This window comes from Alternaria atra (assembly GCF_907166805.1).
Source record: "Alternaria atra isolate CS162 genome assembly, contig: 25, whole genome shotgun sequence".
In the NCBI taxonomy this organism is placed as follows: domain Eukaryota; kingdom Fungi; phylum Ascomycota; class Dothideomycetes; order Pleosporales; family Pleosporaceae; genus Alternaria; species Alternaria atra.
In genome coordinates, this window is record NW_025091323.1 from 2167094 (window position 1) to 2192722 (window position 25629).

General features: G+C 52.2%; 11 protein-coding genes across 11 annotated transcripts; 4 read left to right on the forward strand and 7 right to left on the reverse strand.

The window, feature by feature from the left end:
* Window positions 1–2716: 2716 nt before the first annotated feature.
* On the reverse strand, window positions 2717–4562 carry ALTATR162_LOCUS5761 (uncharacterized protein; the record flags this gene model as incomplete). The annotated part of the gene is made up of 3 exons (XM_043313381.1): window positions 2717–3487; window positions 3533–3595; window positions 3642–4562. The coding sequence occupies 3 exons, from the start codon at window positions 4560–4562 to the stop codon at window positions 2717–2719; spliced, it is 1755 nt and encodes a 584-aa protein (XP_043169316.1).
* Window positions 4563–4631: 69 nt separating this feature from the next.
* ALTATR162_LOCUS5762 (uncharacterized protein) lies at window positions 4632–5781 on the reverse strand (the record flags this gene model as incomplete). The annotated part of the gene is made up of 2 exons (XM_043313382.1): window positions 4632–5503; window positions 5559–5781. 2 exons carry the CDS (start codon window positions 5779–5781, stop codon window positions 4632–4634), a joined length of 1095 nt encoding a protein of 364 aa, XP_043169317.1.
* A 1514-nt stretch (window positions 5782–7295) lies between these two features.
* On the forward strand, window positions 7296–8157 carry ALTATR162_LOCUS5763 (uncharacterized protein; the record flags this gene model as incomplete). The annotated part of the gene is made up of 3 exons (XM_043313383.1): window positions 7296–7515; window positions 7573–7886; window positions 7942–8157. The coding sequence occupies 3 exons, from the start codon at window positions 7296–7298 to the stop codon at window positions 8155–8157; spliced, it is 750 nt and encodes a 249-aa protein (XP_043169318.1).
* A 789-nt stretch (window positions 8158–8946) lies between these two features.
* Window positions 8947–9840, forward strand: ALTATR162_LOCUS5764 (uncharacterized protein; the record flags this gene model as incomplete). The annotated part of the gene is made up of 2 exons (XM_043313384.1): window positions 8947–9328; window positions 9386–9840. The coding sequence occupies 2 exons, from the start codon at window positions 8947–8949 to the stop codon at window positions 9838–9840; spliced, it is 837 nt and encodes a 278-aa protein (XP_043169319.1).
* A 345-nt stretch (window positions 9841–10185) lies between these two features.
* ALTATR162_LOCUS5765 (uncharacterized protein) lies at window positions 10186–12148 on the reverse strand (the record flags this gene model as incomplete). The annotated part of the gene is made up of 3 exons (XM_043313385.1): window positions 10186–10229; window positions 10281–11132; window positions 11269–12148. 3 exons carry the CDS (start codon window positions 12146–12148, stop codon window positions 10186–10188), a joined length of 1776 nt encoding a protein of 591 aa, XP_043169320.1.
* Window positions 12149–12941: 793 nt separating this feature from the next.
* ALTATR162_LOCUS5766 (uncharacterized protein) lies at window positions 12942–14648 on the reverse strand (the record flags this gene model as incomplete). Its single annotated transcript, XM_043313386.1, has 1 exon — window positions 12942–14648. The coding sequence occupies one exon, from the start codon at window positions 14646–14648 to the stop codon at window positions 12942–12944; it is 1707 nt and encodes a 568-aa protein (XP_043169321.1).
* Window positions 14649–15100: 452 nt separating this feature from the next.
* On the reverse strand, window positions 15101–15899 carry ALTATR162_LOCUS5767 (uncharacterized protein; the record flags this gene model as incomplete). Its single annotated transcript, XM_043313387.1, has 5 exons — window positions 15101–15412; window positions 15462–15542; window positions 15597–15664; window positions 15713–15821; window positions 15879–15899. 5 exons carry the CDS (start codon window positions 15897–15899, stop codon window positions 15101–15103), a joined length of 591 nt encoding a protein of 196 aa, XP_043169322.1.
* Window positions 15900–16643: 744 nt separating this feature from the next.
* On the reverse strand, window positions 16644–18054 carry ALTATR162_LOCUS5768 (uncharacterized protein; the record flags this gene model as incomplete). Its single annotated transcript, XM_043313388.1, has 5 exons — window positions 16644–17015; window positions 17065–17472; window positions 17522–17745; window positions 17802–17869; window positions 17921–18054. 5 exons carry the CDS (start codon window positions 18052–18054, stop codon window positions 16644–16646), a joined length of 1206 nt encoding a protein of 401 aa, XP_043169323.1.
* Window positions 18055–19418: 1364 nt separating this feature from the next.
* ALTATR162_LOCUS5769 (uncharacterized protein) lies at window positions 19419–21137 on the forward strand (the record flags this gene model as incomplete). The annotated part of the gene is made up of 4 exons (XM_043313389.1): window positions 19419–19441; window positions 19501–19570; window positions 19622–19702; window positions 19752–21137. 4 exons carry the CDS (start codon window positions 19419–19421, stop codon window positions 21135–21137), a joined length of 1560 nt encoding a protein of 519 aa, XP_043169324.1.
* Window positions 21138–21989: 852 nt separating this feature from the next.
* On the reverse strand, window positions 21990–23405 carry ALTATR162_LOCUS5770 (uncharacterized protein; the record flags this gene model as incomplete). Its single annotated transcript, XM_043313390.1, has 1 exon — window positions 21990–23405. The coding sequence occupies one exon, from the start codon at window positions 23403–23405 to the stop codon at window positions 21990–21992; it is 1416 nt and encodes a 471-aa protein (XP_043169325.1).
* An 868-nt stretch (window positions 23406–24273) lies between these two features.
* On the forward strand, window positions 24274–25455 carry ALTATR162_LOCUS5771 (uncharacterized protein; the record flags this gene model as incomplete). Its single annotated transcript, XM_043313391.1, has 2 exons — window positions 24274–25321; window positions 25385–25455. The coding sequence occupies 2 exons, from the start codon at window positions 24274–24276 to the stop codon at window positions 25453–25455; spliced, it is 1119 nt and encodes a 372-aa protein (XP_043169326.1).
* Between the last annotated feature and the right edge of the window lie 174 nt (window positions 25456–25629).

Here is a 25629-nt window from a genome sequence, read left to right on the forward strand (position 1 = left end):
GTGGCTGACATTGTGTAAGTTTATTATGACACCTGCGGGGTATAGGTAGAGAAATATCTTCAAAAAAAAACAGTCAATGAATGCGAAGTTCGGATGTTGTGAGGGTTGTGACATCCGCAATCGCGAGTTCGGTCCACGGGTGGTCGGACCTCCACACACCGAGCCCGCTGCACCACCCGGACGAACTGCCCAAGACTGCATTTCCACAAAATTTTCTGCAAACTTGATTCCGACTATGTTCAAGTTTCATATCCATTAGCAAAAGCTAGTGTAAGAGACGTAGCTACCTAGCCATGATTCCCATACTCTAGATGCCCCTATGTCCCAAACCATCGCTTTCACGACCTCGTACTTGGCCGCATCCAAGAGTGATATTCTTCTACCTATTTCGGGATTTACAGTAGTAAAATGCAATCCTCGTGCTCTGTGACACAGGAAACAGTCCCCGGCAAACGAAAGACTCACCACTACGCGACCCCAACAAACATTGAAGTCCATGCCAACACATTCTCTTGCCACACTAACTTCCAGATGACTTGTCCCATTCCGTTTCCCAAGCAAGCACTCAAGTATGCAGGAACTAATACGTCCCAACAGTCCTACACAATGTAAGCATCAGTTCGTTTCGCCCACTATCCCTCATACAGACACATAATCGCGCACTAGCGAGCTCTCTTTGTGGCCATGTCTACGTCTACAAAAACTGGTGGTGATACTCCGATAGCCATATCGATGGACCCTGCGATAACTTTCATCACCACTGTGAAAGTGTTCACCAGTATAGTTGAAGCGGAGACTTCTTCGGAAGTTATGACTCATTCACCTGAAGTGGTAGAGACGATGATCGAAAGCGCAGCTCTGATATTATTTAACGCCCCATCACCTACTTCAACCGTCGTAGAACCGACAGCCCTCAGTACCCCTACTGAAGACGAAGGGAAGTCGTCAGTGCTATCACGCGCTTTTATTCCCTCAACAACCTCGACTCTTCGAACGACTATTGCATCATCTGTGTCCGACTCAGCATCACCTGTATCCACCGTAGTAACTTCTTCTACGTTACAATCTAAACCCAGTCTAAGTGTAACAGCATCGATTGGAATAGGTGTATCGATGGGCGTCGTAGCATTTCTTATTATAGTGGGTGTCGGATACGCAGTGTTCGGGCGGTATTTGAGGAATACGAAGCGGGGCTCAGACTGTGGGATGGGTGTAACGAAGGGAAACAAATAGTGGAAAGGAAGGAGACATGTTGGCTGGTGATATTGAGAGGATTCGGAAAGATTGTCCTATTCCCCCCGGAGCACGAAGAATCCGTTTTCCCCAAAGCCAGCTTTAACTTCTCATATCGCCCAAGTCATGTTCTCCAACCACTACCGTTGGAACCATATCCTCCCCTTAAACCTCGGCATCAGGCAGCTGGTGTGTCGGGCCTACGGGACTGTCTTCCAACAACTGGTTAGTACGGAAAGTCTACTGCTGAACTAAAAACAGCAAGCCGTTCCTTATTTGATGTTTCTAAACTAAGACTGCAATCTTGTTGAACTCAGGTACGCGATCCTGCCAGTTACCTGATGACTAAAAATATACAATGGCAAGGACGGTGGTTTGAGCGAAACACTCCTTCAAGGAGATTTGAGAGGTTGGGTTCATCACCGCTGTTGCGTTAGCGTCGATGAAGTCTCGCCATCAAGTGGCGTCCCAGACTGGCCAACCTTCACCTATGGACTTTCCCATCGACTTTGCCGAGTTGGCAATGATGCCGTGAAGGCTAGCCTGGCCCTTGAAGACAACGCTGTCGTAATCGTTTTAGGTATCCGGTCCACCTTTATCATCTGCTGGAAGAGCAATGAAGTGGCGGTCGAATTGTCGCACATTGACTGGAATCAACCCGATGTAAAACTTCATCAGATTGGCTTGGTACCAAGCGTCTTTGTGTCAACACATGACCCAGGAAGTCTCGTAGCACGAGTGAGAGTGTCAGCTGACCCTCGTTGAGTGACATCACCGTGAGCATTGAACTTACATCCTCGTACAAGACCTCGAACATCTCAATATCCTCGAACTTTTAACTCTCCTCAATGGAGATCTTCTTCCACCCGTAGTTGATCTAGCTGTTGTTCCACATCGTGACTACGTTGGTCGTCTTGTGTCGGAGCTCTTTGACGAGATATTCGCTGTAGTCCAGAACCGGGGGGGTTGGGGGGTTGAGGAGAGGCTTATCAATGAGTTTTGGCTTATACTTTTAGCTGGTAGCATCCATCGGCTGGCTAGGGTCTTGTCTAGGAGCAGTACATACCGCGATGTTGACAAGTGCGGCGATACCTACCAGAATGGCTTTGGTGAACATCATGACGGATAGAAGAAAGAATTATCTATTACTTGTACTTCAAAGGCAATGAGATTGTAAGACGTGTGTGTGGTATAGGAAAGGTTGTTGCTGAAAGACGATGAGCAAGATATACATCTCACCTGTGCGCCAAAGAACGCTAGTGATACCCACAGAGGGAGCTTTACAACCGAAGTGAGGAGGCTGCAACAGCGGTGGAGATGAGAGAGATTACATATTAGCAGTTATCGAGAAGCGTTTACACGATTGTAATGAGCAAAGCCAATATGAGATGAAAAGAGCACGTCACTGAGCTCAAAAGCTTGGCCAATCTCAGATTGAAGAGACCCTACACACTATACAGGAGCACAAGAAGTACATACAGTACTAGGAACTCGCAGCAACTACTTCAGCCCGGCTGATTTGAGGTTTCGTGGTAGCGATCTTGTCCTCCAAGTCAGGCAGCGAGAACCTAGGCCTACGGTATGTGTAGCCCACAAAAGCGCCCTTCTTCCTGAGCTCCAAAACCGTACGGCCAACCTCTGGATCTCGGAGAAGCTTATCACGTGGCCTCTTCTTCTCTTTCTTGCGCCTCTTCATGTCCTGCAATGATTTGGCAAACAAGGCCTGGGCGGGTGTGACGATGCCGTTTTGCCGGGCAGTCGACTGGACTAGGGGCGTTGTCTCGTTCTTACCAGCACGACCTTCTATATCGGGAACTAACAATCCTCCGACAGCCTCGTAGCTTGAAGAATCGAGATGATCAGAGGCGCTCATGATCTCAGCCTCATCGTCGAAGTACTTGGTAATTGGCTGGCCGCCGTGAACGCGAGGTACAAATGGAGGGCGAGTCAGATGCAGCTGTGACCACTGGATATTGCGGAAAAATGAGTGCGACTTGATGTCTTCAGCATCATTAGGGTAAACGATATGGCCAGTCGTGTTGACGTTCCGGTTGCGGCGCGCACCAACAGCTTTGTCACAGAGGGCCCAGTCGTTCTCACGGTATCGCTTAGCTGAGAGTCGATCTTGTCTCTCCTCGAGCAGTCGCATTATGAGATCGATCGCATTGCGCGAAACCGGCATCAATGGTACGCGGTCAATGTTGGGACGAGCATATCGCTGCTCGGATGGGAATCGCAGCCACCGCCCATGGTCCTATAGAGATCAGTACCAGAACGCAATCTCTTGAGCCGGACTCACGAGTATGCGCGCCTTCGTAGCTTGGCGATTGTCGCAAAAGAAAGGTGTGCAGCCGTAGAGACACTGAATCGGTCAGTGGAGACACATCTGGCTTTCCATGGCCACATACCTCGTATAGTATAATACCAATACTCCACCAGTCGCAACGACCGTCGTAACTTTCACCTCGTATAACCTCTGGTGCCATGTATTGACTTGTCCCCACGACGCTCTTTGCGAATTCACGCCTTTTTTCTCGGTTTAACCAGTCGATGATGGGTCCATGCACGGAGTCCTGTCTGGTCTGATAACGGCCGCGCGCTGCTGCACTTCCGTTGATAAGCTCCATGGTTTTGCGAGCGTCCTGCCGGTCCTTATCTTCTTCAACGTCTTGTGCATCGCCTTTGATATGCAAGTCCAAGTCGCGGAGTAAGCCGTACCGTTGTTCGTTGTAGTACGTTTGATTATGGGCCCAGTGTCCATCAAAAGCAAGGCCAAAGTCAGAGATCTTGAGATGACCAGACGAGGTGATGAGGAAGTTGTCGGGCTTGACATCGCGATGAATCCAGTTCATCTTATGTGCTTCCTCGATGCACAATATCATCTCCGCGAGATACCACTTTGCAACGTTCTCGTCTAAGATATCTTCGCGGAGAAGTAGGCCCAGAAAATCACCGCCCATCATGTACTCCATGACGAGGTAGAGGTTGTTATTGTCCTGGAAAGCAGAGATGAGAGGTACCACCCATCGCGAGTTCTCTGAAGCAACTAGGAAATCTCGTTCTGCCCGCAAATGTCCCTCTTGACTGTTGCGAAGCATATCCGACTTCCTGATGACCTTCATGGCGAAGACTTGCTTTTGTTTGCGGATTGTCGGCGAAGGCCTATCGTCTTTTGGTATCAACGAGCCATCGAGGTATCTTATGCTGCAGCTGCTTCCCCTGAGACTGCCACAGTTATCGCTCTTCTCGCGGACAAGACGAACGACGCCAAAGCTACCCTTTCCGAGTACTCTCACGATGTCGTAGTTAGAGACGTGCACGCCCTTCATCGTCTGACACGCTAGTGTATTTGACTTCATGACACGTGTTTGGCGGAGATGATGTGTCTCGGCGAGATACTATTCTCGTTTTTTGTAATGACGCTGCTCGTTGGGTATGGCCATTGTGAAGAGCGTGCGCTCCATTTGGCGGCGGCGCATAGATCGTGGCGCGACCTTGGTTCCGAGGAGTTGGTTGAAATGAGACTCGAAAAAGATTTTTGCCGCTGCTGCATTCTCGATGGTGGCAATGGAAGGCTCACGTAGTCGTGGTGCATCTTGACGCGGGAAGACAAGAAACCGTGGAGATATGTGTTCTGAGGTGGGCTCGCAAAAGAGTGCAGGTGAATTGTCGGTTATATGGCGACCGTTCTGGGTTCGATATAATGTTTCAGCAGACAGCGGCGCGCCTGATGAGACCAGTGAAGTCGGTGCAGTCGACTGACTCAATGGTGCGACGCTGCTGGCAGGACTGAGAACACTTGATGGAAGAGAAGGAACCTCGGACATGGGGCTTCTAGGGGAGGTTGTAGTTTGCTGATCGTCGCTCGGCTGCTTGAACTGATCCGTTCTGACGGTTGGCCGGGAGCTCAACTTGGGTCGATGTACCACCGTGTCGTTGTTCAGCAGGGCGTTGGAGAGCTTGGAAGTGAGTTGCCACGAAAGACTTGATGTCGACCAACTTGTTGCTATTGGCATAGGAGGTGGTGTGCGAGCTCTTGGTATAGGTTCTGATTCGCCATCGAAGACGGCGGCATTTGTGAGTTGAAGTAAGGATGAAGGGTCCGGATCTACGGATAGAGCTGGTAAAGTCGTAGGTACACCACGCACTATAGGACATTGTAGATGAGAACTAGAGTAGGATTTGGCGGTATCGGCAAGTGCGTCGGTTTGTTTGTTCACCGTTGACCCCGTGCTACCAAATGTAGCCTCTCCGGAGCTTGGAGTGGAACCTTGCACTGCCATTAGTAGGAGCCAAGAGGTACAGGATAGGTATGTGTGACATACTCTTGCCATTACGGAAGATGGAGAAGATCTTGATGCTTCCCCGACGAAGTGTAGTAAAGGTACGGCTAGCAGGGGTACTGTTGCGCCCCTGCGGATTCTTCGTGGAGCGGCTGGGGTATCCTTCTACTGATCGCTCGATAACACGAACCTTGCCTTTATCACGAGATAGCTGTATCGGGTTATGAGCTTCTTTTCTTTTCCGTGCGGGGTCAAGCGACATCATATCGGCAGCTCTAGTGTTTAGGTATTGATCAAAGTTCAAGCCGAGCTGAGTAATGATGTTGGATAGACACTGCGGTCATCGAAGAATATCGACGCAGTACTGTTGGTGACAAGATGAACCAGAAAGGGGACAGGAAGATACCATATACAACCATCATGTTGGAAAGCATTACTTGAGTGATGTGGAAGGAAGTCCCATTCCCGGGAAGCCTGCCACAGTCTCTCGGTGCTCGTGGAAGGCGCCCGTAACGATTACAACACCAACCTTGATTCTTGATAGTCGTACCTCAAGCACAACCGGTACAACCGCCATCCAGGATGTCAGGATCGACAATATAGTGCTCCCTGCATCCAACACGATCTATAACCTCATGGCGCTTGGCTAAAGCAATGCTTGTTTGCTGCTAACCCTAGCGCCCAGAGATGTTCCTTCTCTACATCCATCAAGGGAAGTACGAATGCGGTGCCTCGCCCCGTCCTGACAGGCACTAGCAGCGAATCCGATGATGGATCACACTGCGCGAATGGTGTACTGGTACTCTCGGCACGATGCGGACCCAGAATGAGCGTGTTTTCAAGCAGCTAGTCGAATATGAAGGCTTCGTTCGTCCCGGTGCAGCGGACACAACCAAGCGACCAGGGGCGAAGAAACAAGCTCCCAATCAGCATCGGCGACACACGACCCTTCTCCAGCTATCGCGCTGCAGCCGTCATGCAGCGATATGAGGATAGAAACATGCGCATACATGACGGCTGGGGATTATATTGCGGCGAGGTCGTTGATCGTCGTTCGCTGGGGGCCAACGGCGGCAAGCTGACGGCGCCCACGACTGCTCGCGTTTCGCACTTTTCTCCCATGAACAGAGATACCCAGCTGTGGCGGCTCAAGATGTTATATCACGCTGTGGTCACACTATCACGGCCGAGTCGCGCGGGTTGCCGGGTTTTGCTTCGATCCGGAAAGCTTCCTCGCTGCTTGCAAATGGGTATGTGGACTCTGGAGTAGTTGGGCGCTTAGAGGTGCCTGGCCGGACTGCCGAGGGTCTGCAAAGCCATCACACGCTTCCGCAAATCAGAAAAGCCATGCGCATGGCCATCCCGGACACTATTCGCTCCGCCTCTCTAGAGGCGTTCCCTCCCGCCCGACAAGACGTGCATACGCGAAGCTCAGTGGTCGCTGGCCCCTGTAGAGTCAATATGCTAGCTCCGTGCCTATTCGCTGCCTACTCAATGCTTCGAGGGCTGACATGCAAAGGCTGGCCATGCTGGCGGACCCGTTTTGCACTGCTCATTCGCCTGAAGCGTCTCTTTCGCTAGCAATGGTATGGCCGCACGAGGTGGTCGAGGCCAAGTCCTGTATTTCATAAGGGCTGATGCCCCCCCGCCACCGCACGCTGCCCGTTCCGCGTCGACTACCATCAAATCGAACACCCTGAAGCTGACGGGTCACTACATTGAAAAAGAGAAGGGTTCCCGCTTCACAAGAGTCTTTGCTTTCCGAATCGTACAGGCACAATGTTTCGTTTTACCGAGCTTGTTTTCGTGGCCGCTACTTGGTCGCTCGCCGCTGCACATACCGTTATCGTCTACCCACCATGGAGAGGAAACAACATCCACACTAATGGAACCATGTCCGACACAGACCCAACTATCCCAGATGGGTCGCTCGGAATCAACTACCACAATGACACCGGCACATATGGGTTTCCGTATGGCATGCAATGGATGTACCCATGTACGTTGCTCAACCTGATCAATTTGCGCACAAAATGATGGCTGACAGCATCCATAGGCGGCGGTATGCCAATGTCGCAAAATCGCACAAAGTGGCCGTTGAAGGGCGGCGCCGTCTCAATCCAACCCGGATGGTTTCCAGGGCATTCGCTTGCCATGTTCTACATCAACATGGGCTATGGCAATGAACCTCTAAACTACTCGCACACAATGGTACCAGTATTTCAAATTCAAGGCCCTTCGAACCAGCAATATCCTGGCCAGTTCTGCCTACCGCAAGTACCGTTACCTGCCAACTATACGCCTCAAGTTGGCGACAATGCGACAATCCAAATTATTGAGCTTGCGCAACATGGCGCTGCTCTCTACAATGTAAGTAAAAGCGTCCCAGAGTGGCGATCCTGCAGTTGCTAACAGAGATCAACAGTGCGCCGACATCACTTTCGCCGAACCAGAGGATGTACCGGAGGTCAACCAGACAAACTGTGAAAACACAACAGCGCCAGGCCAGCACATTGGTTTTCAAGTTGTATACGCAACAACATCATCGCCAGCACCACACAACATGGTCTTCAATAGCTATGCATCGATAGTGGTACCTGCAATGCTTGCAGCTGCCTCATGGATAACATGGGTCGTCTAAGCCACGATTCTGTCATTTGTTTATTAATATGATTTTCTACGGGCATGGCGTTGGGCGCGAAAGATATCCGGTCTCTTCTCGTTTCTGAAGCGACAATCTCCAGTTGGAGCGTACGCGGTACTTTTGGTCTAGGTAGATGGTGGTGGACCGACTGCTTAGCAGCTACGACGGTCTTTCCTTGCGCACATAGCTCCCTACCATATAGTTTGGTGCACATAAGCTGCACATCCAATACTGTTCATGACGCCAGCATTTCCTGTTCCACGCATCGCTCACTCAGCGTCAGCAGCATGTTGTCATGCTTGATAATACCCATACCAAAGAAGCCTGCATCTGTAAGCCGCAACCAGGAGGCCTGGTTTACATGCACAATTCAGACATTAGCGGGCGGGTTGAAATGCGGGCCAGATCGCAGACCCATCTGGAAGAGACACACTTGCCATATGGCTTTTGCAATGGTTTGCGGGCCTTGCCAGGTTCCTTTTTGCCATTCCGCGTCGGAAATCCCGTTCCGAGCCTCCCTTTCCCCACTAAAACCAGACCCTGTCCTCTCACGATGATTTTCTACGCGCCCAGGTGGTCCTTTTCCATCCTTCCCGTCATTGCCCTCAGCACTTTGGCCACCCCTTTTACGCGCCCATGCAAGCCGCACCTTAAGTCAACGACGTGACGATCAGTGTATCTTGTACGTCACTTCGGGTTTTGCTGCTCTTTCGGTTCGAGAATATGCGCCTTGTTTTCCAGCCGAGACTGATTTTTGAGTGGAGCCCGAAGAGGTGAAGAGAAGAAATGAGCAAGAAAGGCAAGGGGCGTGTGAAGAGGAAGGAGATTCAGAGTGATGATGGTTGGACTGTGATCACTCATGGATTGGCAAGTGTTTCGCTCAACGATAAAGGGAAAGGAGAGGTGGACGCTGGATCTCTGCCTACTAGGGTTGTGGAAGGTCTGACGGCTGAGAAAATGCTCGAAGACTTTCGCACTTTGCAAGAGCGATGGGAGGACACGTTGCTTGCCCAGCAAGTCAAAGAGATTCTGGAAAAGAGGGGCGGAGATGGTGGATGGGGAGTCGAGAATGCGGTGTGCATAGGAATCGGCAGTTTCAGCAGGGACTGGGCGCATCGGTGGAGAAGTCTATGGCAGCTTGTACTGTTTGTTGATGTAGTCGAACGGCGTACGTTGCTATTATTCTACCTTCTTCATTCGCTCGAAGCAACTAATCATCAGGCAGTCAAAGATGACAAGAAGGACACCAAGATAGGATGTTTCGCCCAAGATCCAGCGTTCACACCTCTCGACATTGAATTCCTTTCAGACCTCTCCATCACAGTTCTCGAATCCGACCTTCAGTCTCACATCACGTCTGAATCTTTCGTCTACTCGCCTTTCGTAGACTGGTTTCTTCTCTTACCAACCTTCCTCAAATCTAAAGATCCGGTCTTGTATGTCGGCAATGAGATCCTGGATGATTACAGTGTGTACGCGCAAACGAAAGAGAAGAAAGAGCGGTTGGAGGAGTGCAACGAGGTGGGCAAGAAGTGGATAGGAGGCAGGGAAAAGGTGTCTTTGAGAGAGTTTGAGAAGCATGGGAATGCATTGAACGGGATGGTCGGTTACTGGAGGAGCGTTGATAAAGAGGCACAAGAGGAGGATGTTGCAGAGGAGAAACCTGAAGGAGAGACGTGAAGGTACTATGCCTCGAGGGAACACATTGGACAGAGCTCCGAAGCCTATCATACTGAATATTGGGATCTGATAAAAACTCAAGGCAAGACTCACGCCTATGGCTAGGCACCAACGTATCCAGCCTGTGTCTCCGTATGATCAAGAGTTCGATGACACCAACTCCCTTTCGCTTATGGATCAAACAGACGAGATTGATCAAGGAAAGTGTAGACTAGCCTACGCTGAGACTAACATGCGGTTCCAACTCTCAGCATCCATTTTCGCCGCATTCCCTCTTCCAAAGGCTCGCAAACTACAGATTGCTTCTACAAGAAGTAGATAAGCCTGTACTTCTTCGCCTAACAACTATTCCGCCAACTCGTACTTAGCAAGGCCCACGAGCTTTGGTGCTGCTCAAAGTTAGCTTCATGTCGTTTCATCTGGAGCAAATCTCAGCTTACCGACATAAGGTGGGTCAGTGACAGCTTTTCCAGTAATCTTCTTGATGTCCTGGAAAACGAGGTCAAGTGGCATGGCCATTCCTTGTCCGCCGCTGGTCACTCCGAACAGGAGTCCGAGTTGAGTGCCTGATCCGTCATGCACAAGGATGCTCCCGGGGTCACCGGACTCAAGGAAAGCTTCTGCTCCACGGCTGTTGGCTACTCCGAAACACGCACCCACAGTCTCCATACTGAAGCCATAGACACCGGCGATCTCTGCGTCCGATTTAGGATTTATGGCAATCAAACAAGCATTGATGCTGCCGAGCGTCCAGCCACTCGTGCGCCCATATTTCGCTACTCGCACGTCTTCCTTGCTGACGTTGAAGGTTGTCCATTGGTGGCAACGCTTTCCTGAAACGAGGTTGGAGGTGACGTTCCTTGGCAGCTTGACATCTGGCAGGTGGTTGATCACGTCGCGCTCATGGACCCTGTCCAAGCGAATCAACGCCCAGTCGAGTGGGAAGGGGTATGTAGCCTGCATGGTCTTCTTTTTCTCTTTAGACTTTCCGGTATCCTCATCGGTGGCGTATTTGTTGGCCGTGACAGTCCGACGACCTGAGCCTGCATAAACGTGGCCGATGCCGCGTGCAAACTTGTCACACTTCTTGTATTCTTCGTCCATCTCTTTGAACTTGGTTCTGGCTTCCTCCACTCCGTCAGCAGCTTGAGCAGACAATTCCTTGAGCACTTTTTGGAGCGTGCCCAGGTGACCATGGTGATCCAGTGTCGCTGGCGAGAGCATCTGTTGCGGTGCAGCGTCTAGTGTCTTGTTTCCGACTCCCAGAGCCCCGTTGGAAGTTCTTGACACAACTATTTGAGGGTCAGCTTGTGCATCGTCCAAGGAGAATAAGTAATACCTTTATCAAGTCGATCATCCCGCACGCAGTGCCAGTTTGTGATGCCACACCGAGTTCCATCATCTAGAGTTACGGATCTCCCAAAGTACTACACCCGCGGTTGTCGTTTGATAATCCGAGGGAGAATCCCATGCGTAAGTTTTTAACGTAGGATGTACTATCCACCACAGCGCTGGCAGGGTACTGCTTCCTCCCCAAAAGAATCGTTACGCCAAACAGTATCTCGATGGCGAATCCCGGGGCTGTGTCGCTGATGCCGGCGAGTATCGAAGGCACTACAGTCTTAGACCATTTGGAGTCGCGTGCGGTAGGTGTGGTGATGACGATGGTAGGCTGACAGTCTTTGGAATCTTGATCCATCAAACCACGACGTAGCAGTTCCACAGTAAGCCATTCATGCTTTCCCAACGAAGACAGAACAATCGGCAATGTAGCACCCCATTGGTTGTGCACGTCTACTTCTGTATGGCGAATGGCGAAAGAGGTTAGCGAGTTGCGAGCGCGGTAATCGAGACATTCAATATGGACGGCCGCTGTAGATTCGTGATCGCGGAATCGGGTACGAATCCGCATGATCGTGTTCTCGACTTTGTGACGATGATTACTCATATCCACGGTAAACAGAAGTGTTAGATACTGGGACATGTCATCTTCTTCACCAGCATCACGAGGGATGCGGTATGTGAAGTTGTAACTGATACCCGTAGTGAACAACAGGTCTTGGGTTGCGAGAATCGACTTAACTTCTTCAAGTCGTTCTGGCGCATCCGGAATATGTGTCCTTGTACCTTCTGACACAGTATCCAGAGGCAGAGGTTGAAGCGTGGGCCAGCCAGCGCGATAGCTCAAGCCGCCGGTGTCCATCTCTTCGCTGATCTCTTCGTCTGAGCGAGACATGTAGCGCTTCTGTTTTCGTCGCCGTCCCTCAACGTCGTCGTACGGTGTCGGGCTACCAAATCGCCGCGACATGATGGGATATCTCGGGTAGGTGAGTTCAATTTGGGAGAAAGGTTGCAATGGTGCGAGCTACTGCGGAAGAGGTTGTAAAAGGGAAAGAGGGTGTGGAAGCTAAAGAAGTTGCAGAAGCCAAGGAGGTTGTGGAAAGTAAAGAAGTTGTAGAAGGTAGGGTGTCGCCTTTTGTACAGAGATTTTCAAAGTAAAGGCAAACAGATTGGTAGGTCCAAAGTAGAGGCAAACGGATTGGTAGGTCCAAGCGCGTTTGAACCTTGGTAACTTCTCAGTGTGGCGACAGGAAGGAGTCATTTAACGTCTTACGATATCTGATTGGCCGATTATCGACTCTCCCCTTCACGAAATTGGAAGGGATCGAACAAAGAAGAGGATGGAAAAGGGTCATGAAGTAACCACGCATGCGGCTTGACACTGACCATTCTTAAGTGTCCAAAATTCGTTCAGAGCTCTATCATGGCTTCGTGTGAGAGAAGCAAGACAAAGTAGAACTCATCTGACAGGAAGTGAAAAAGGAAGGAAAAGAACCGTCATGTTTGTGCAGACGAAGGGGAAGCGCGTTTTCAAGGCCCGCAACGAGCAACGATAACAGTGCCGATGACGATGTACAGCATTATAGTGATGATGTTTAGGATTAAAGAAATTCCATGGTATAGTGCGTATACCGCATTCACTGCACCAGCAAAGGAAAAGAAACCTTCCCAAGCGAGGGGAAAAGGTATTGTACTACCTACGTAGCCCACCCAACCAGGTTGGGGAGAATACTGCATGCTTGATGCACTCCCACCCATATCTATTTGCCCATACCCTTGAGATAAGCCTCCCAGCCATCTTCCAGCAAAGTCTTGTCCTTACGCATAACCTCCTTCTCGTTACCCTCCATCCAGACCCTCAACCTCTCGCGAATAACCTTATCCTCAGCGCCGAGGATGCGAACAGCGAGCAGCGCAGCGTTGGTCGAGTTGTTGATACCGACTGTTGCAACAGGCTCACCACGCGGCATCTGAGTCATGCTAACAAGACTGTCCCAGCCATCCATCACGCTCGCCTTGACAGGAAGTCCGATGACGGGAAGTGTAGTCCACGACGCACACATACCGGGTAAATGGGCTGCACCGCCCGCTGCGCCGATGATGACTTTCAGAGAGGTCTGAGAAGCGGTCTTGGAGAACTCGCGTAGCCAGTCTGGTGTTCGGTGGGCGCTGGTGATGCGTGTTGTGAAGGGGATTTGCAGCTTGGTGAGGATCTCCAAGCCGGCGCGAAGGACGGGCAGGTCAGAGTCTGAGCCCATGATTACAGCGACGAGTGGCTCTTCCTTGGAGCTTTCTGGACTACGAGATTCGACAGTCTTACCCTTTTGGTTGTCGACAAAGTCAACGAGGGGCTGGATCTCGCGTTCAGCTGCTGCGAGTGTGGGTGCTGTGATGGTGATATGACCCATCTTGCGTCCGGGACGTGCATCGCCTTTGCCATAGAGATGTATCGATGCGTTTGGCGACTCAAGAGCCTTCTTGGCGACTTGGACGTGGGAGTCCGGTGTCTTGCCTCCAAGGATGTTAAGCATGATTGAGGGTTCGCGGAGGCGGAGGCTGGACTGAGAGATGGGGAGGTCGAGGATGGCTCGTAGATGCGCATCGTATTGTGAGATAGGGCAGGCTTCGATGGTATAATGTCCTGAGTTGTGCGGTCGAGGTGCAATCTCGTTGATGAGTAGGCTGTCATCTTTGAGCAGGAACATCTCGACACCAAAGACACCCTTGCCTTCGAAAGCACCGATGGCCTTCTTGGCGAGTTCCTGGGCTCTTTGTGTGGTCTCCTCTGCTACATTACGTGGTGGTGCGTATGTGAGCTTGCAGATGCTGTCCTCGTGTACAGTCTCAACTGTTGGGAAAGTGAGTACGCCGTCCTTCGTCTTGACAACCATGACTGCAAGCTCCATCCGGAAGTCCGCCCAACGCTCCGCATACAACGGTCTCTTTCCTAACGCCTCGAATGCCGCGTCAACATCCGCCTCCGTCTTCACCACGAAATTGCCCTTGCCGTCATACGCCTCTGTCTTGCTCTTAAGCATGAATGGATAGCCATACGACGTACCAACCTCTTTCAACCCCGCAACACCCTTTCCTTCCAGATCGATGCTGTCCGCAACGTCGACTCCATGCTCTTTCAGGTACTGCTTTTGTGCATACTTGTCCTTGATGGTCCGTAGTGTTTTCCAGCTGGGTTCGACCACGACCTGTCCTGATACCTCTTCTAGCATATGGGTGTCCACGTGCTCAATCTCGACAGTAACGACATCGGATGATTCTGCGAGTTTCTTGACAGCTGCGGCATCCTTGAAAGATCCCTCAATGTGGCCGTCGTGCGATGATATTTGCTTTGCTGGTGATCCCGCAACGTCCAGGACGTTGACTTGTATATTCAACCGATTTGCGGCCTCAATCAGCATGCGACCCAGTTGGCCACCGCCCAATACGCCTACTTTTCGATTGTCGGCCATTTTGCTAGTGTTGGTGTTGAAGTCAAGTCATTCAAGTGTTGCAATGACTAGTTGGGGCATTACGTGGGTGAGAGTGGTTAGCGCTGTGGTTGGCTGGATGTGGGGGAGCCGCAGAAAAATTAGCACGCGAAAAACTTCGTCGTTCAGCATTCATATATAGAATTTCCTGTTGCAGGCAAATAGTCCTGTATTTGATATTTGCGCATAATTGTGATATTGGTTGAACGGCGATGACGTGCACCTTCACCATAGCAATATGTGGAAATGTGGTTCATGATTTAACCATGAGCTCGGAAGAGCCCATTTGTATGCTTTCATTTCATGTTGAGCATTGAGTATCTTTTTGCAGGCTTTCGAAGAGCCCTTGCCAGTCATGACGCGCGCCTCATAAGTGAATTCCCATGACCATGACCACGCCAACCCAGAGAAACCAGAGTGCTTCCAGCACACGCTTAAACCTTGAAACCACGCGACCTTCTGCGTCCACGGGCACGCTCGAACTTGCGGCCCTTGCTCTCGACGTAAGGCTTCTTGTGGGAGTGGGGACCGAAGCCGAAGTGCTTGAAGGCCTCACGGGCGTTCTTGGGTCCACGGAGGAGGAGGGTGTTGGATCCAGTGGGGAAACGGGTAGCGACCTCGTCGATGGTGAGGCACTCACCACCGGCCTTCTCGATGCGAGCGCGGGCAGAGGCGGTGAAGCGGAGAGCCGCAACGGAGAGCTTGGGGACCTCGAGCATACGGTTGTCGTCAGTGACGGTACCGACCTGACTGTTTGTTAGCCATTGTTCTTCGTTATGGGTTCGCTTGACGTACGACGACGACGGTCTTGCCCTCGTGCTCCTTGCCGGAGTGCTTGTTGGCAGCGTTGGCAACGATCTTGGAGACGGAGACCGGCTATGATGCGTTAGTGGTACTATTCTACCGTCTATATGCGATCGGTCGTCTTACGGGACGGTTGGTCTTCGACATCATGAGGCGTCGCAGAACGGTCTTGTTGAAGTTGGCGTCGGTACGGCCTATCCGCGGTTAGCACAAATGTGCGCATTTGTCGTTGGAGTACTTACGAGCCAGGAACTTGTACAGACGCACCAACAGCCTGACGTAGGGGTTGGTGGACTTAGGGACCTCTGTATACTCGTCAATCTCTCTTCTCTCGAAGGCTTCATGTTGCGTCTAAAAGACAGCTGTCGCCAGCGCATTGCTGCGCCGACTCGACGGGGGATCACATACTGCGGTGCCCGTCTCGAACATGGTGGCGGTCGAGGTCGATTCCCATCTTGACTGATTTTGAGCGTGTTGTGCTGTGGGTTAGTAACGACTGAGGGAGAGACTGAAGTTCGCGATTCGAATTTGGCAGGAAAGAGCTGCTTGGCGTGGTATGGCCCGTGCGTAGCGAGAACTCCAAAACTCCACCCAGCAGGAGCGAAGTGGCCCAGCATGCATGCCGCTTAGTCTACAGAATATTTAGGTCATGGCATGTGATAATTGTGCTGCATGTTGGTGAATCAATCACTGCACGCTCGTATCCCAATAAATTACACCTGTTTCCAAATTGAGACCCCCGCTAGTCTTCAACGCTACGTCCATCAGAGATACCATCACGACATAGCACAAAGGAATTGAATAGGCTGCTCGGAAGCATTACCATTATGTAGCTAGAAGTATATATTTTCGCTCGCAGTTTCTGTGAATGCCTGCAAGATCTATGTGTCGAAAACGTGTTACTTAATCATTCCCTGTCATTGCTCCCTGACATGCGGTAGACACCACTGTCGCGTACCGAACCACAAAAAAGTCTCAAACAAGGATCCGTCAGCATGAGAAGTTCCTGCTCGTCTATGCATATAAACACCGGTCACCGTACACTCCAAACCCACTCTAAGCTAAAGATAAAACGACAAGGGGGAAGGGAAAACAAGGACAGCCGAGCATACTGCGAGTGCGCATGCTCTAAGCTAGAAAATGGCGTCGACTCATCTTGAACGGCCGAGTTCTTTATACAGCCTTGTCGCCAATGAGCTTGCCGATACCGTTGTAGACCTGGTTGGTCGAGTCGGGAGCGTAACGCGGTCCGAGAGAGCCAAGAACGAGGAACATGCCGATGACTACAGCAGCGAAGACCATCAACTTGCGGAGAACGGGCCTGGTGTGGCCGAACTCCTGCCACTTCATGCTACCCTGACCAAGGTACTCCTTCAGCTTCTCTCCGCCGAGCTTGTAGTAGACGAGACCGCCAAGCGCGATGGCGTAACCGAAAGCCTGGAGAGGGGTGACGGGGTCCTTGAAGAGGAACATAGACGCAAAGACTAGGAGAATGTCCTTGAGTACACCGGAGAGGGTAAGGACGAGCGACGAGGTCTTGCCAATCTAGAAACGCGTAAGTAGATGCATGGCGGATGAGTAGGAGAAAACGTACCAGGAAAACGACCGAGACATTGAGCAGGAAAGCAACAGATGCGTTGGCGAACAGAGTCATAAGACCGACGCGGTCGATATCAGCCATGGTCATCTTGGGAAGCTCGGTGAAAAGCAAAATGCATCCGTTGATGACAGCGCAAGCAGGGGCGTAGTAGTAGAGGGAGACAAGCGGGTCCATCTTGAAGTCGGCACCGCTAAGAAGGCGCTGAACCATGACCAGACGGACAGCCTCGAAAACGATACCAGCGCACTGGAAGAGGAAACCGATCATGACGAATTGGATCTCTCCCATTGAGGCAATGACGACACCGATAACGATGAAGGAGACGTTTCCGAGCGTCTTCAGGTTGACAGGCGCGACTCCGAGACCCCATGTGGTGAGAAGAACAGCGACGGGCATAGTAGCCTGCAGAGGTCAGTAGTTGCCACGTTGTCCATGTTCAATCCGCACGTACCTTGAGCATTTGGATAAAGGCTACACTCAGGTACAGGTATGCCTGGTTACCGCAGATCAAGCTCATACTGAAGAAGATACCGATGGGAACGATGGCTCGCAGATATACGCGTCCGGTCATGGGCACCTTTTTCCTCGAGTCAAGGACGGTGGTGAAGCGGGCAAGGATCTGGGTCATGACGGTCGCAAAAACCAAATGCCATGTTGTAAGGAAGATGGGGTAGTCTGGTGTTGGTGTTAGGAGGCCTTGGTCTTGTTGCGGCAGAGTAGAATACACGTACGGAACTTGGCTGTATCTAAGATGTACTTGTTGAAGACGATTGTGCTGGAACTGAGAGTGATCCATGTTCTGCGTGCTTGTTAGTTGCATGTCGTCGGTGGTAGGATTGAGCTGACATACGCAATGTATACCGCAGGATGGAAAGATGGCGCCTCGGGGGCTGACTTCTGCGCCTCTGGGTTGACAGTCGGGAGCACAGGCAGAGCGGTGTCGCGCGACGCCTCGACAGAGGATCTCATCTTCTCGTCCGACATGGTTGCGAGTAGTGGCTAACGAGGGACGGTAAAGGTGCTGGCTCAGTGAAATGTCGCTGTCCAAGGTCAAAGGAGGTGCGGCGATGGAGAAGGCGTGGTTGCAGTAGCAGTGGGCTAGCGCTGCTGACTGATTATGTCTTGCGCGTCAGGGACAAGCGTGGCACAAGCAACACGAACTCGGTTTGTGACTCGGTGCACTCGAAGCAAGAGGCAATGAGGAGATAAAGAGCGACAGAAGTGTTGAGAGCACTTGTAAATGTGACGGTAATAATACCTCGATGCGCTAGGGGAGGGAGGGGCGGAGCGGAAATCAGCCAGACGACCTTCTAGAGCCGGCACACAGGGGGGGTTCTGGTTTAGGCGTGCTATAACTGGGCAACGGCCAACTATGTACTAGAGCTGATATGAGGCAAGATGAAGATTTGCCAGGAGCCGCGCGGGATTTTGCAATGCTCGATGAGGTGAAACTGATCTGCTGTGGAGCCCTCGATGGACGCGCAATCGAACGTAACTGCGAGCCTCCCCCAGCCATGGCGCCGAAATTTTGAGCCGCCTTTTAGCAATTGCTTGTGTAGGAGCGTACGCGTACTGCTTTGCCTGCACGAGAGCGGCCGAAGACACCGGTCCCACGGTGACATCTGCATGCACATCAAAGCCCTCGTACAGCTCCCACGCCGCAAATTGTTTACATTGCAGGAGACGTGCCGCATCGCTGGAGCAGCAGGATGAGGCGCACAATAGGGGTAATGCATGCTGATGTCGTTCCCGTACAAAGTGCTTCGCACACAAGGGTTGATTGCATGGTCGCACTAGCACGACACCAAGTCGATGCGTCGTGGATCTGAGGCTGTAGTCCCCCACAGATAGAGTCGGTCAAGCTTCACCGTGGTGCTGCAACAAGCCAAAGTGGAGGCTCCACCCGCGCCAACGACGTCGGCCCTCAAAGACATGAACATGTTGCACATATGGGATGTGAAATAGGGAGGCTGTCGTGATACGCAAAAGACAATGGCCAATGAAGGCGCCCACGAGCAGCCATGTTCTGCCAGATCGACGGTCCCCATGGCGGCCTGCCCCTTTTCTGGCCGCGGCCTGTACGAGCCTCCAAGCTCGCCCCCAGCCGAGTCCTTCGGCGGCTGGCCCCTCCAGCTGGCTGTACCCTGGACCCGCTTAAAGCAGTATCGCCCTTGGCGTGCTTAGTTTATCACCAGCTATATTCCCTCCACCACGCCCCAAGTGTCTGGCTTCTGCTCCACATTCCTCTATAACTACTGCTGTACTGCTCGCGCACCGAGTACATGCTGAACTACGCCCGCCAGACTTTGAAGCGAGTTCCGAGTTTTCAGGAAATACTACAAGGCAAGATGGGATCCGCCAAGGAAGAAATGTATGCTCACCGCCCACCCACCACTACATGCTTCGGAGCACGAGCTGACAATGCCACAGCTCTGTCGATGTGCTCGTTATCGGCGCTGGTCCGACTGGTCTCGGAGCTGCAAAGCGCCTCCACCAGATTGTATGCCTCAGCATCTCGTGCACGTGGCGGGGCAAATGCTAACAGTCGCAGGACGGCCCCTCATGGCTGATTGTCGACTCGAATGAGACACCTGGTGGTCTGGCTTCGACCGACACGACTCCAGAGGGCTTCGTGAGTATCCCAACCGCTAATTGACTGTCGTGGTCTAACATCGCCCCAGCTCTACGACGTCGGCGGCCATGTCATCTTCTCCCACTACAAGTACTTCGACGACTGCATCGACGAGGCCCTTCCCAACGACGACGACTGGTTCACCCACGAGCGTGTGTCGTACGTCCGCTGCAAGCGCCAATGGGTCCCCTACCCATTTCAGAACAACCTGTCCATGCTGGACAAGGACGACCAGGCCAAGTGCGTCGACGGCTTGATTGACGCCGCACTTGAGGCTCGCGTGGCAAACACCAAGCCCAAGGACTTTGACGAGTGGATCATGCGCCAGATGGGTGTCGGCATTGCTGACCTCTTCATGAGGCCATACAACTTCAAGGTCTGGGCTGTGCCTACCACCAAGATGCAGTGCCAATGGCTCGGAGAGCGTGTCGCTGCCCCCAACGTCAAGGGTGTCATCAACAACATCATTCACAACAAGACCGCAGGAAACTGGGGTCCCAACGCAACCTTCCGCTTCCCCGCACGAGACGGTACCGGTGGTATCTGGAAGGCTGTCGCCAAGACACTGCCAGACTCCAAGACAAGATACGGTGACCACGGCAAGGTCACCAAGGTTGACGCCGACGGCCACAAGGTACACCTGAACGACGGCACAGTCGTCAACTACAAGAAGTTGGTCAACACCATGGCTGTCGATGCCCTGGTTGAGTCCATGGGCGACAAGGAGCTCATCGACCTCAGCAAGGGTCTCTTCTACTCAACCACCCACGTCATTGGTGTTGGTCTCCGTGGCGAGCGACCAGAGCGCATTGGTGACAAGTGCTGGCTCTACTTCCCCGAGGATGACTGTCCATTCTACCGCGCCACCATCTTCTCCAACTACTCGCCATACAACCAGCCGCAAAAGGACGTCAAGCTCGCCACCCAGCAGCTCGCCGATGGCTCCAAGCCCAGTTCCACCGAGCCCAAAGAGGGTCCATACTGGTCTATCATGTTGGAGGTCTCCGAGTCTAGCATGAAGCCCGTTGACGAGAAGAACATGCTCAAGGACTGCATTCAGGGTCTCATCAACACCGAGATGATCAAGTCCGACGACGAGATCGTCTCCACCTACCACCGCCGCTTCGATCACGGATACCCTACCCCCTCGCTCGAGCGTGAGGGTGTTCTCACCAAGCTGCTCCCTGCGCTCCAACAAAAGGACATTCTGTCGCGTGGCCGCTTCGGCTCATGGCGCTACGAGGTCGGTAACCAGGACCACTCGTTCATGTTGGGTGTAGAAGCCGTCGACCACGTCGTCAACGGTGCTGTTGAGCTTACCCTCAACCACCCCGACTTTGTCAACGGCCGCAAGAACGAGGAGCGCCGCCTCAAGGACGGTGCCCAGATCTTCTCTCAGACTCCCCTCGCTCTGAGGAACAAGGGTGTTGAGTAAGCGCATACATATCAGATGTTTAGCATGTGCAGTTTCGAGAATGTTTATGGGATACCACGTTATGTTATGAGGGATGGGAAGACATGGAGTTGGCGCATTTGTGCGGACTCTAGGTAGATAGTTGCATCGCTTCACATCTTGTATAGATCTAAGGCAAAGATATACTTTTAGACTTGCACATTTACACGTGTTACCTTGACATATCATTGCTTTGATTCTTTCCCTGATACAACCATTTCATGAGCATGAGGATGTAGCCCCCAGTACCCTCAGGTAAGAATTCACCCCGATCGATCGATCGCAAGTACACGTTTCGCTGTATGGTACATGACTAGCCATAATAACTGCGGGCACACTCTTTGTCGCATCCTCATTTTGTTAGACTTGTTCTCGAGTCGTGGCAATCACACCACAGCGGGTACACCCCCCCACCCATTGTATAACGGGCCGATTGTGTATGTTGCCAACTGTTACCAGCTACTCTAATGAGTCTAATCTGGTTTGTTACACGGCGTGCTACTGTGCTCTTGGGGGGACGCGTACAACTGTTCGATTGACGGGTGTACTACGGAGATGGAAGGACATGTTGAGGGTATGGTATGCACTATGCAGGATCTTGCAGGTGATTGGGGTGTGTACACCGCATTGTACCGTGGGGTAGGTAGGGCGAGATGGGGGAAAATGCGGTTATGCGACAAGAGACAGAGACCGAGTTGGAAGGGTTAATGGTAACGTGGCTTCTTTGAATGTTTACTTGGAGGACTTGCATGTGAAGACGCTGTTGCGAGAATTGATTTAGTGGGTGTGTAGTAGGTTAGGAAGTATCCTTCTCTTTAACCGACTATATACAGACTAAGCCTTACTCGCTCTGAACTTCCTCAACACCTCCCTCTCCTCGTCGTTCTTCGCTATGCTTTCTTCGTCACCTATAGGTAGTCGTTGATGCTTCCACTGCTTGCCTCCAGCGCCATAGTCTGCGCTAACTTGTGCGTCACCAACGATGACCCATTTGTAAATCGTTAAGCCCTCTAGTCCTACGGGTCCTCTGGAATGGATTTTGTTCGTCGAGATGCCGACTTCAGTACCGAAGCCGTATCGCTGTCCATCGGCCATGCGTGTGCTGGTGTTCCAGTAGACGGAGGATGAGTCGACGGCTGCGAGGAAGGTCTTTGCCGTGGCTTCTGAGGTAGTCAGGATAGCATCTGTGTGGTGAGAGCCGTGTGCGTTGATGTGGTTGATGGCTTCGTCGACGTTGGTCACTGTTTTAATGGCGAGGATGTAGTCTAGGAACTCTGTGTCGTAGTCTTCTGGCCCAGCTTCCTGAAGTAGCGTCGCGGAGTGTGGGTCTAACTTGCCCTTAAGCGCGAGCAGGGAGGTGGGATCGCAGCGAAGTGATACTCCCTTTTGCAGCAGAGCTTCCGCAACTGTGGGCAGGGTGGAGCTAAGGGCTGCTTCTTCGACAAGAAGCTGTTCCAGGGCGTTGCAGCCAGCTGGATAACTTGCCTTTGCGTCCAAGATGATCTTGGTGGCTTTCTCGGCAGAGTAGTCAGCGCAGAGGTAGGTTGAACATATTCCGTCTGCGTGGCCGAGAACGGGGATGGTGGTGGTATCTTTTACGTAGCGAACTAGTTTGTTGCCTCCACGGGGTATGCATAGATCGATGTAGGTATCTTGCTTTAGCAGGTCGGCAATGACATCGTGCGTTTGGACTAGTTGGAGACAGTCTGATGGAACTGCTGTTGATGAAAGAGCCTTGGAGATGATGGATGCAATGGCCGCGAAGCTGTTGCTGGACTCACGACCGCCTTTGAGGATAGCTGCGTTTCCGGACTTGATGGCAAGCGCAGAGATGTTGGCGATGACTTCAGGCCGAGCTTCGAAGATGATGAGAAGCACGCCAATAGGACATGTTATCCTTGATAATACCAAGTCATCATCTAGTAGGGTCTTCGCGGTAGTCTTGTTGATTGGGTCCTCCAAATCCTTCACATCCAATATTCCCTGCAGCATATCCTCATACTTCCCCGGCTTCCCCAGATCCAGTCTTTTGACTAGACTTGCACTTAGCGTGCCTCCTGCTGCGGCCTTGTTCGCAGCTTCCAGATCCTGCGCATTGGCCGCCAGAACCTCCTCTTTTCCAGTTGCTAGTGCGGCATAGATAGCTGTCAATGCGGCATTGCGCTCCTCGGTAGACAAGACTGCAAGTTTCCGGGACCCGAGTCTTGCCGCCTGGGCGACTTCGAGCGGCGTGGCGTTGGTCAGAGACATTACTTGGGTTACTTCGTGAGGTGGTGAGACCTCGTAACAATGATAAATTCTTTATGGACGTGTGACTCAGAATGGCCTAGAAAGGGACAAAGGCTTCCACGGTTCTCTCGGAAGGACCGTATGCAGGGTCTGATTCCGCTGCAGGTGCTATTGGTAAACTAGAGGCGGAGCGTATGCGGAGGGCGCGTTGTGTCTAAAGATAGGTGCAGGATCTGGTGTTGCGGGGTCTGGATGCTGGAAGCATGCGCCACATCACACGACGCCACACCCGTGGAGAGGAGGCCGGGATGCCTCCATGTCACCTACATCGTATCTTGCCCATTGCGCAATACCTGTAAAATGTCTACACAACCATGAAAGTTGTTGAGAAGAAGAAATTTGATGGCGTCATACTTGAGATCTATTCTGGCTCGGGCACTGCGTTGGCAACAGCGCTCGGCAGAGAGACAGGGGTTTTGGTGTGGCTGGGAAGCATCGTCTACCAACCTCCCGGCGTCGCTCAGCCAACCTCGTCCAATTCTGCCGAATCCCGTATCGCAACATACCCTGGCCCGCTCTGCTAGCTTGCTTGACACCTCATCATGTAGGTCATTGCTTAGAGATGGCTGGTACACTACAAAAGTACAATGCTGGCCGGGCCGCTGTGCCTGCATTACACACATCTTACCCATTACCTCTCAAGTGCTGAGAAGGTACCCAACCAAACTATCTTCACCACGATACTCACACGTGCTGCTCATTAGTACTTGTTTGATATAACAGCACATTCGGGACATCACATCGCATCGCATCGCCGTACCACAAACTCCGGCGCATCCCGTCGGCAACGCTCGCTGCCTGCCATCTTCGCCGTCACTTCACGCTCAATATGCGCTCCACGATACGAGCACTCACTGCTCTGGCTTCGGTCGCCCTCATCGCTCCCTCAAACGCCCAGACATGGTCCAACTGCAACCCCACTCTACGAAGCGATTGTCCTCCAGACTCCGCTCTCGGGAGAACCGTCAACATTGACTTCTCGTCTGAGTCGGAGAGTTTCACACCCCAAGGCAATCCCACTTACGGCGACGATGGTGTGTCGTTCACCGTCAGACAGTCTGGAGACGCACCTCAGCTTACTTCGCTGTGGTACATCATGTTCGGAAAGGTGGACATTGAAATTCAAGCCGCACCGGGCGCGGGTATTGTCAGCAGTTTCGTGCTGCAATCCGACACACTGGACGAAATCGACTGGGAATGGCTCGGTGCAGACCCCGATGAGGTTCAGAGTAACTACTTCGGAAAGGGCCAAACTACAGACTACAACCGTGGTGCTTTCCACTCCGACCCAGGCAGTCAATCGGGCTTCAAGAAGTACACCATTGAATGGACCCCGGAACAGATTGTCTGGCAGATTGATGGCACCACTGTCCGTACGCTAGAGCCTGCGAATGCCAACAACCAGTACCCTCAGACACCTATGCAGGTCAAGTTCGGTGCATGGAGCGGTGGTGATTCCGCCAACCCTGCAGGTACCATCTCTTGGGCTCGCGGACCCACCGACTACTCTCAGGGCCCCTTCACCATGAAGGTCAAGTCTCTCATGGTTCAGGACTACTCTACCGGTACTCAATACGTCTACGGCGACCAAACTGGTACCTCGGGATCTATCAAATCTGTTGGAGGTACAATCTTCTCTGGTGGTAACGCTCCTATAGCGGACGCACCGGCCATCACTGCGACTGCTACTGGCCAGCCGCTGCCCTTTACTCCCCACCAAACCTCCAGTTACAACCGCCCCAGCGTCTACCCCTGGATTCCCGACCCGTCGGCTACTCCCACTGCGCAACCAACATTTGCGAACTACCCCGGGCTTCCGAGCGGGTGGACCGTTTCGGATTCCGGAAAGGTTGTTCCACCCAGCTCAGCCACTGTCAGTAAGCCTTTTGCGAACTCCTGTCTACTTCGACGACGGGCAACATGCTAACAAACATCTGCAGATGTCCCCTCTCGGTTCCTATACCTCATCGCCGCAAGCTTTGCCTACGGGTTCCTCCGACAATGGGCCTAAGACAGTGACCGGATATGACGATCGCGGTTTCACCACTATCCGTACGATATACCCTAGCACAACACCAGCACCGACTATCAGCGAGCTAGAGAACAACGCTGCAACCGGAGTTCCTGCAGCGCCTGCACAAGGCGCGTCATGGAAGCTCATGGTTTCATCTATACTACCATGGGT